Raw genomic sequence first — 9,595 nt, 5'->3', positions numbered from 1 at the left:
CAGCCTGAAGCCTTTTATTCACTCTTTTGTCAAGAAGATGACGATTTATGTGCTGCTACAAGGCAGGGGGAAGCAAAAGCAGGAAAAAAAAAAGGCTTAATTCCAAATCCCAGGGGATTTTTGTGATTCATGTCGGTGAGGGCTGGGAGGACAACACTTGGTTTTCTGGGCAGCAAAACCTGGATCGATTAAAAAGCTGCCTCTTGCCGTGAAGAGCCCCAAATCATGTCCTGTCTGTGGTGTCACGTTTGGAGGGTTGGGTTCAGCCTATTTATGAGCTGTCTGGTGCCTCCGTGTCTGAAACCCTGCCCGGGCTCCAGCTCCCCGCTCCTGCCGCTGTCCTTGGTGTCCCCTGGATGTGCAGCCCAAGGTCGGAGGGTGCTGGAAATTCAGGATCGATTTGTTGGAGGTGATCCCACAGCCATCAGGAGACTCTCGTGGTCCGTGTCCCATTGCCCTCTAACGGCCAGCGAGGAATGTGCAGGGCAAAAAGGGACAATTCCCAGCGCCGGAGAGAGGAACCGTCGGGAATTCGGGCTCTTGGGATGGCCCCAGGGCGCGTCTGGTTTTCGGGAAGCCCCCAAAAATGTTCCCGGTGAAGGTTGGTTTGGGGGTGCAAAGAGCACCAAACTCAGGGAGGGGAAAGAGGGAGGAAAGAGGGTGGGAAGTTGGAACACAGTTGTGGATTGTCCATCCCTGGGAGTGTCCAAGGCCAGGTTGGAGCAGCCTGGGACAGATGAAGATGTCCCTGCCCATGGCACTGAGTGGGCTTTCCCAACCCAACCCATTCCAGAATTCTTTGATTCTACGAATTCAGAGGTTGAAAAGCAACGGGGAAAAAAGACATTTTTGTTTTCCCGTGGAATTGGGGCGGGTGGAGGAGCGGAGTGTTCACTCACAGCAAAAAAAACCAGCCCCAAAACCAGAATAAACTGCTTTTCTCTAGGGCTGGGAGCGAGGGAAGGGTCTTGTGGGTCCTACACAGGAGGTTACCGATATATTATGGATTTTTAAACCCTTTCCCTCTTGCAGTGGAGGGATTTTAACAGCAGATGTCACGTTTGTACAACAGAACAAGAGACTGGACAAACCCAGGGAATAACAACGTGTTCTCCAAGGCAGGAGGGGCTGGCACCTGTCCTGGGCTCTTGGGGCCAAGGAAAGCTTTATATATTCCAGATATAATTTATTATTACCCAGGGGTAACAACAAATTATATACAATAATAAATATAATAAATATATATTATATAATAAATTATATATAATAATAAATTATCAGGGAATAATAAATGATATATAAAATAGATACATTTTTCCCAAGTTTCTACTTCGAGTCACTGCTGAAAGTGGATGTTTGGTCTTTGGGAGGGACTGGGAGGGTTCAGGTATTTGGAGTTCTGCAGGAGAAAAGGCAGCCCAAGCTCCCTGGTTTGGGAGATGAATCTTAGGAAGATAATGAAAAAATAGCAATTCTCTAGACTTGTTGCAAATCTCTCCGTCCTTGGAAAATTCCAGAGTGCTCACAAAGTTTGGAAAGGGGGAAGAAGTAAATTTTAAGGGGGCAGAAAAGTTGGGATGGAATATCTTATCGTTTAAATTCTCTTTATAATTTTAAATATAAGCTCATTCTAATTTAAATTATAATTTAAGTAACTTATAATTTAATTACATTTATATAATTTAATTAAATTATAATTTAAATTCACTGGCTAACTTGGCAGTTTTGACTACACCTGTGAATACTCTTTTTGGTTAAAACTGGGAATTTTAGGGGTTTGGCATTGTTATAAATGGTCCCACTTTACACGATTTTTCATGTGGAAATGATGGTTTTTAAAAAATACAGCGACTGCCTCCCATTTAGAGAGAACACTTTAATACAGAAATCTTTGTATATACATTAATTACAGCTCATAAAAAATAAGTTCTGAGTCTTTACACCACAGTCAAACACAGATATGGGTTCAAATCCGTTCCTGACTCAAATAAAGCAGCAATAATCCAAAGCAGAAGAAAGCTCTGCTCTTCCAGTAACATTTATCCTAATCCAAAATCCCACCTCCCTCCTCAAACAGACTGGAATTCCATTGGGAACCTCAGACAAAGCCCAGCCCAGGAGGAGAAATTGGAGTTTTATCTGGAATTCTGGATCAGAGATGGTGGGTCTGAAGGGTGAGAGCTCAGGGAGGGTCACTGGAAACAGCAGAAATTTGGGAATTTGGCTTCTCCAGCGAAGCCACTGTGCCCAAGGGCTGGAAACAACCTTCCTGAGTCACAGTGTGATCAGCTGGATCCGTGTTCTGATTCTGATCCTGCTCCAAACCTAAACCCACTTTTCACTGGAAACTCCATAAAATCTTGAGTACTTTGAATCCAGGGCAAGTTCCTTTCTCCCTCTTTTATTTTTCCTTATTTTTCTCTCTCCTTTTTTTTTTTTCTTCTTCTCCCCTGGTAGAATATTTGCTCTTGAAAAAACAACTTCTGGGAGCTTGAACTTCCAACCCTGGATGCCGAGCACAGGGATGCTCCCAGTGCCAGTGGCAACAGCAGCTCCCAGCACCATTAACACCAGTGCCAACAGAGCCATCCCAGCTGGGCAACGTGCCCAGAGTGATGCCAACAGGGCAGGAGGGATGAGGGACCCTCGGGAATGAAGCAGAGTGGGAAAACTCATCCCACAAAAACAACCCCTGGTTCCCAGGAGTGACCCCACAACAACCCCCCGGGGGGAGCTCAGGGAGACAGGAGCACCAAAGGGAGGGTGGGGGTGTCCTGGAAGGGAGGAATCCTTGGATCTTTGTGGAGCTGAGGGGGCAGGGAAAGGACTGAGGGAGGGTTTTGGTGGGGCTGCTTTGCTGGGTTTCCCTGTCCCAGGGCAGTGGAGCAGCTGGAGCTCTGTGGAGTGGCACAGCCAGAGCTCTGGAGCTCTTGGAGCAGCACTTGGAGCTCCTGAGTCTCTCCAGCTCTCCCTCCTCACAACAGGGATCTTGTTTAACAGGGAATCTAAGGGTTATTGAGAGAATCCCATCCCAAAGGATCATTCCAGACCCCGTTTCCAGTGTGTCATCTCAGTCAGGCCACATCTAGTTCAGACCTCAAGGACACCAACTCCTCCCCAAAGGGCAGGAAGGGTTTATCTTTCTCCAGAACTCACACCTCTGCAATGCAGGGACCATCCCAGACACCTGGAGAAGCAGATTTGTTCTTCCTTTGCATTGATGTACTCCCCAAATCCCTGTTGCTTTGAACTCCACGTGCTTTTGCTGCTGACAGGGACATGTGATGGCTGAGAGGATTCCTTGAGTATCCAAGAGTATCTTGTGCAGTTTAGGATGATGTGTGAAGAAGGTCTGGTGTGTTGTGGAGGAGGGAGGGGGCTGGCAGAGATCCCAAAATGGAGCCAAACCAAGTAACAGTTCACATTCCCTCACTCCCTGGGGTCTGTGCCCAGAGGAGCAGTTTGGGTGCAGCCACTCCTTGGGTGCTGGCCCAGGAGCTGGGATGTGTTCAGCAGCTTTGGGAATTTACTCCCAGTCTACACCTCAGTGCAAAGAGTGACTCTGCTTCGTTTCCTCTTGGGCAGAAGCTCTGTGTCATCACCAAAATGTTCCTCACTGCTCAGAGTCCAACCCTTTTCTTCCCAAGCAGCCGCCAGTCCGTTGTTCTTGTCGGAAGGAGAAGAGGAAGATGATCCTGGATGCCTTTGCCAAAAGTGCAGGAATGGAGGGGCAAGTAAATTGTCCCTGAAAATGTCTCCATCAGTCCTGTGTCAGAAACTTCAGACTCGGGGATTCACTGGGGGTTTTAAAGCCTGGGTGGAAAAGAAGGAGTTAAAACACACGTCAGAGGGTGCCCGGGGCTGTTTCAAGGAATTACATCCCAAAGGAATTGCTGTTCCCACTGGAACTGGGGTTACCTGTGGTGGAGGTTTGCCTTTGGGGACTGGGAGATGAGGAGGTTTCCTCTCTGGTGCCTGGAACAAAATGCAGTTTAAATGTCACTGGGTTTTCCTGCCTGAGCAGCTGCAGAACCTCCCCAGACCTCAGGTGTCCTCATGGATTTACCACAACATTTCCCAGTGGAAATGCTGCAGGGGAAGTGGATTAATCTCTCCACGTGCCAAATTACCACCAGGCAAGGGGGGCAGATCCCTTTAAGAAGCCACTGAGCTGTGCTCAGTATTTAAATTCACCTGGACTGGGTGTCTGTGCTCAAACACAACGAGGAGGAAGCTCAAGGTGTGTGTTGAGGAAGCCTCTCTAAACACACTGGCATCCAAGTGTGGTTTTACAGCCAAGCTGATATGGGGGACTGTTTTAATTCCTATTTTGTTTAGTCCTGACTCAGCATTCTCTGTGCAGGCACTGCCACAGTGATGGCACCAGCTGAAGATGGGTTTTACACCCTGGAGCAGGGGGCTCAAAGGCTGAGCTGGGGAATATTTGAGGGAGGTGTTTTCTTTTAATTAGGGTGCTTTGGGTTTATTGAGGACAAATATTCACATGCTTCCAGTTTCCTGGTTTTTTTAACAATTCAAAACACACATTAAGGGCAGAGCCCAGCACATCTCTGCAACACAGGGACCATCCCAGACACCTGGAGGAGCAAATTTGTTCTTCCTTTGCGTTGATTTACACCCCAAATCCCTGTTGCTTTGAACTCCATGTGCTTTTGCTGCTGATAGGGACATGTGATGGCTGAGAGGATTCCTTGAGTATCCAAGAGTATCTTGTGCAGTTTGGGATGATGTGGTAAAAAAGGTGACTCTTTACTTAAAGAATCTGTGGTTTGACTGACTGTGAGTTTTAATTTTTATATTAAATCACGGTCAGAAACTGAAAAATACTGTTTGGCATCTGATAATCCTTTGCTACTCAGAGGAGATGTGGGAGAAGTGCAGGGCTGTACTTACAAATTTCTCCTCTGGGTGAGATGAGGCTGCTTTGGTGGAAGGAACAGGAGGTGGGGGACCTTTAGGCCTTAATGCAGGCTGGAAAAAACAGAACAGAAAACATATTGGCTCTCTACACACACTGTGCATGCCCGTGATCCCATGGGAATGTGGTTGATGTAGGAAGTGCTGCCTGGCCCTGAGAAATCCCTGGTCTGGAGCTCAGGGATTGCCCAGCCTTTGGGAGCTGGTTTGGGATGGGATGTCTTCCCCAAAGGCAGCAGGGAAGCAGGGACATTCCCTGGCAGTACTTACACTCTGGAGCTGGGGTTTGTTCTCCTGAGGTGGGGGCACAGGGAGCAGGAGTTTCTTCCCATCCACCTGCAAACAGGGAACAGTCCCATGGGATGGAGCCCTTGTCTCGTGTTGTCTCCCTGTGTCCCTTTACTGTCACTCAGGAACTCAGCCCCACGTGCTTTCCCCACTCCCAGCCCACGCTGGCATTCCCAGCACTGCCCTCTCAGCCCTGGAGAAGCATTTGGGACCCTGGAGGAAGAGGAGCCCACTTTGGCTGCTGGGTTTTGGTGGCTGGGACAGCCCCAGACAGACCCAGTTGTCCCAGCACCCCCCTGCCCTCACCTTCTGGGCAGGCACTGCCAGGCCTGGGGGTTCTCTGCACCTCTCCTCTTGATCCACAAACACTTGGTTGGTGGCTCCAGGTCCACTCCTGTTCTGGTGACTGTAAAATATTTCATATTGTGGTAAATCTTACCTTGACTGAAGCAAATAAACTCCTAGCTGAATACCTGCCTTAATCCCAGTGGTGTGTTATAGCCATGGCCCTGCTTTTTTATCTTATTTATTAAGGATTAATCTTGATTAATCTTGCATTTCAAATCTTCACTTCTCTCCCAAATATGAGAATTCTGAAGCAGCTCAGCAAAGCTCCAGGAGTTCCTTGGCTTTTTGGTTTCTGATTCCCTCCACCCCCTTTGAAAACTGGAAGTTAAACCCATCCAGGTATTCCATGGCTTTGGTTTAGGGGTTTTTTTCCAGTCAGTGGGGAAGGATTTACCTCTCCTTGGCCATTCTGAAGCGGATGAGCAGCACTGCAGCAGTGGCTGTGACAGCCAGGACAGCCAGCACCCCAACCACGATGGCAATGCCTGCCAGGGGGAGACAACAGACACTCCTTAAACACCCCAGAATCCTCCAGCTTGGACAGAGATCCAAGAGATCCACTGTTCTTGAGAAGTCTCCCATCACCACCACTGGCAAAGGAATTTTTTTCCCCAAGATCTGGACCCTGTTTGTCCTCACTTTGTGGCTTCTTCTCCTGGCACAGATGGAGATGGTTTTGCCAGATTTGAAGCCTGTGCAGGGCTAAGCAAACCCTGAACAATCCCTGTCCTTTCCATCCAGCCTCAAAGATCCTTTGGCTGTCACTCCTCTCCTCTACCTCCAAAAGGTGTTACCCAAAATTGCATTCAAGTGAGGTTTCCTTCACAACTGTCCTTCAACCAAACCCTGATGTTCAGAGCTGATGGTGCTCTGGAGAGTGTGGGGAGACAAACACATTTATATTATAAATAAAATAAGGGTTGGTTGCTTTTTTTCCCAGACAGATGGAAATCTACCCACAAAGTGTTTTCCTTCAGAGGTAAATCAGTTAAAGACCAGCTGCCTGCAGATGATAAAGGAACTTGTCCACCTCCCTCAGAGCAAAGCCTGTGGGATCTTGGCTCCAGTCTGAGGTGACAGTGAGCTCCTTATCCCAGCATGGAGAGGGGAGAAGCTGCTCCCATCTCCTGGGTAAATCACTTGTCAGCTCAGAAAGAAAAGTCCTTGCTCTGGTTGTTCCTACAAGCAGCATGGGCTTCAAGATACTCAGAAATCACCTACCCTGATATGCAATATATGCAAAGAAATGAGAGTTTAGGTTGGATATGAGGGGAAATTTCTCCAGTGAAAGGGGTGTTTAAGGCTGCCCAGGGGAATAGAGGAGTCCCCACCCTTGGAAGTGTTCAAAAAACATGTGGGTGTTCACCATTAGTGGTGACCATGGGGGTGCTGCTGGTGGCTGGTTGGACTCCACGACCTTAGAGGGCTTTTCCAGCCTCCACAATTCCATGAACCAGCCTGGCCCCCTGTGCTGGGCTGTTTCCCTGGAGTTCACAGGCTCATTCCAGCTGGGAGAGGGCAGATCCCAAGGTGTGGCCATGCAGCACTTACTGGTGAAGGCTGAGGAGCTGTCACAGGTGGGTGGTCCCCATCCTTCCTCACACTGGCACTGCAGCTCGTGGTCACACACCTGGGGAGGCACAAAGACCTTCAGCTTGGGAATGGGAGAGAATTGGGATGTCCCTGGGTGGCTCTGGTGAGTTTATTGAAGCTCTCAGTTTAAAATTTGGCCCAGAGAGGAGCAGTTTTGGGGGTTACAGGCTCTCCTGCAAGTGAGAGCTGCAGTACAAGGCAGGGTTAACCCACTCATCTCTAGGTCTCTGAATGGTCACACATTGTCTTCCCAACCCCAAAATGACCTAAAGGGAAGAGCTGTGGTGCTGTGGCTCAGGGGCAGGGCCAGACACAGAGTCTGTGTCCACCTCCTGTGGTCTCCTTGGTAAAAATACTGATCCTGTCTCAGTTTAGATTTGCTTTCATAAAAATATAAGAAGCTTCTGCCTCCCCACTTTTTACCAGCTCGCATCCCAGTGACTTAAAAACCCTCAGCAATAAGGTCTGCAGCTGATATGCATCATTTTAAAGTGAATGGCATCAAATCTCAGATCTTACAGCGTGTCCAGAACACTTGGCAGAGCAGTTGGTTGATCTAAAGACCTCCTCAGCATAGATACACTCTCCGTTGCTGCACACCTGAAATGAAAGGTTCCCAGAGGGATTCAGAGCTTCCAGAAGGTTCAGAGCTGGAACATCATCATGTGAAGGGATGAAGAGCACGAGGAGATGTGGGAACAGCTCTGTAAATCACCTAAACACACCTTAGGGCGTTGATATTTGGGGATAATTTTTCATCTGAGCTTTGGGTGTTTTACAGCAAAGGGGAGTGATAAAGATGTACAGACATCCCTCCCCTTCCAAGAACAAAATTGGGAATAGCACTTAGAGATTCCTGGCACATCCATGGTGGGAATCACTAAATGTAGTAATACATTTATGATCTTCTACATAAAACCTTCTTACAAGGGTGTTTCTGTTGCCACATATGTTTGTGGCAGGAAAAAAATAAAGGGACAGCAGCCAAGGCAAAGGAATTTGGAATCATGGAAGTTCCTGTTTGCTTTGCTACTGGTTTGGGGATGTAGGGAAAACCAGCAGAAGTCTGGTGTCAGCTCAGCCTTCCCTGTTTAAAATTATCCTTGAGAATGAGCTAAGACTCAAAGAGGAGGAAAAAACATGGAGAAAAGTTATTCCCTACTAACCATCCCATTTCCACACTTGGTTCCATCAAGAATCATGCCCAGGTCCTCATCATCTCCATTTTTAGGAAAACTTGCTTTGCAGGAATTAACAGTCACCAGGCTCCCCTCCCGGGGCATCTCCCTCCCTCCGGAGCAGAACAGCTTCCCACACAGTTTGTCTCTGCAAGGAGAACAAAGAGCTGTTAAAACAAGGCCATGGCACAGCAAACCCCCCTCACCCCCCTGAGCTGGTCCCTCCTCCAACTTGGATTCCAAGGAAACAGCTGCAGGAGGGAACTTGGGTTTGTGGTGTTTGGTGGTTTGAGCAGGTGACGGGTTTTTAATTCCTCCTGAGCTTATCGGGGGGTGATGTGCAGAACTGAGTGTTTAGATGATATTCCTTAATATTCTGAGGTTCAGATCAGAAAATCCCTTCCCTTCCCAATCCCAAAATCCCTTCCCTGTGGTTTTGTGCACACACACTCATCCTCTCCAGCAGGTCTGCCCACATTTCCTCCTTCACCTCGTGATCTCAAACTAATTCTCTCAGAAGTGACTTTCCCACAACACCCAGACAACAGGGAGGGACACGGGGACATCTAAAACAGGGTGGGCCTGGATTCTGCCTCTTCATTGAAGTAGGAATTGTTTTTCTTCCCAAATCCCAAACTCTGGAGCTTACTTTGTCTTGCAGGGCAGGTGGGTGCCCTGCTCCTTCCTGCAGTACCCGTAGTACGCGCCCCGCTCGTTCAGGCGGTAACAGGAGGAGGGTCCGTCCGTCGCCTCTGGGAGAGAGGAAAAGGCCCTGGAATGAGTCTGGGAGCTCTGCCTGGCAGAACTGAGGATGTTCCATCTCCTTCACCTGCTCAGGAAATGGCCTTGCCCGCTTAATTTGCTGAATGAGTCTCTGACACTTCAGCCTGGAGAAGGGAAGGCTCCAGAGAAAGAGAAGGGTCTCTCTTTCTTTCTCTCTTTCCTTCTCTTTCTCTCTCTCTTTCTCTCTCTTTTCCTCTCTTCCTCTCTTTCCCTCTTTCCATCTCCCTTTCTCTCTCTTTCTCCCTTTCCCTCTTTCTCTCTTTCTCTTTCTCTCTCTCTTTCTTTCTCTCTCTCTTTCTCTTTCTTTCTCTCTCTTTCTCTCTTTATCACTCTCTTTCTTTCTTTCTTTCTCTCTTTCTCTCTTTCTTTCTTTCTCTCTTTATCACTCTCTCTCTTTCTTTCTCTCTTTCTCTCTCTCTTTCTCTCTTTCTCTCTTTCCTTCACTCTTTCTTTGTCTCTCTTTTACT

General features: G+C 48.1%; 1 protein-coding gene across 2 annotated transcripts in view; it reads right to left on the bottom strand.

Moving 5' to 3' along the window:
* Positions 1–2,423: 2,423 nt before the first annotated feature.
* Positions 2,424–9,595, bottom strand: part of ADAM28 (ADAM metallopeptidase domain 28) — a 24,997-nt gene continuing 17,825 nt past the window's right edge. Inside the window, exons 15-24 of one of the 2 annotated variants that reach the window (XM_027665171.1) lie at positions 8,995–9,097; positions 8,334–8,493; positions 7,687–7,767; positions 7,126–7,204; positions 5,969–6,059; positions 5,533–5,632; positions 5,209–5,274; positions 4,915–4,992; positions 3,919–3,975; positions 2,424–3,813 (exon numbers count right to left, since the gene is read on the bottom strand). In XM_027665171.1, the coding sequence (XP_027520972.1) occupies positions 3,781–3,813; positions 3,919–3,975; positions 4,915–4,992; positions 5,209–5,274; positions 5,533–5,632; positions 5,969–6,059; positions 7,126–7,204; positions 7,687–7,767; positions 8,334–8,493; positions 8,995–9,097 (848 nt within the window). In that variant the 3' untranslated portion in view covers positions 2,424–3,780. Of the gene's footprint in view, positions 3,976–4,914; positions 4,993–5,208; positions 5,275–5,532; positions 5,633–5,968; positions 6,060–7,125; positions 7,205–7,686; positions 7,768–8,333; positions 8,494–8,994; positions 9,098–9,595 lie in introns of both variants that reach the window. The other variant, XM_027665170.1, reaches the window with a different exon arrangement.

This window comes from Corapipo altera, unplaced genomic scaffold, assembly GCF_003945725.1.
Source record: "Corapipo altera isolate COAL_440 unplaced genomic scaffold, ASM394572v1 171, whole genome shotgun sequence".
Taxonomy (NCBI): Eukaryota; Metazoa; Chordata; class Aves; order Passeriformes; family Pipridae; genus Corapipo; species Corapipo altera.
This window is presented reverse-complemented; position numbering and strand designations above follow the sequence as displayed.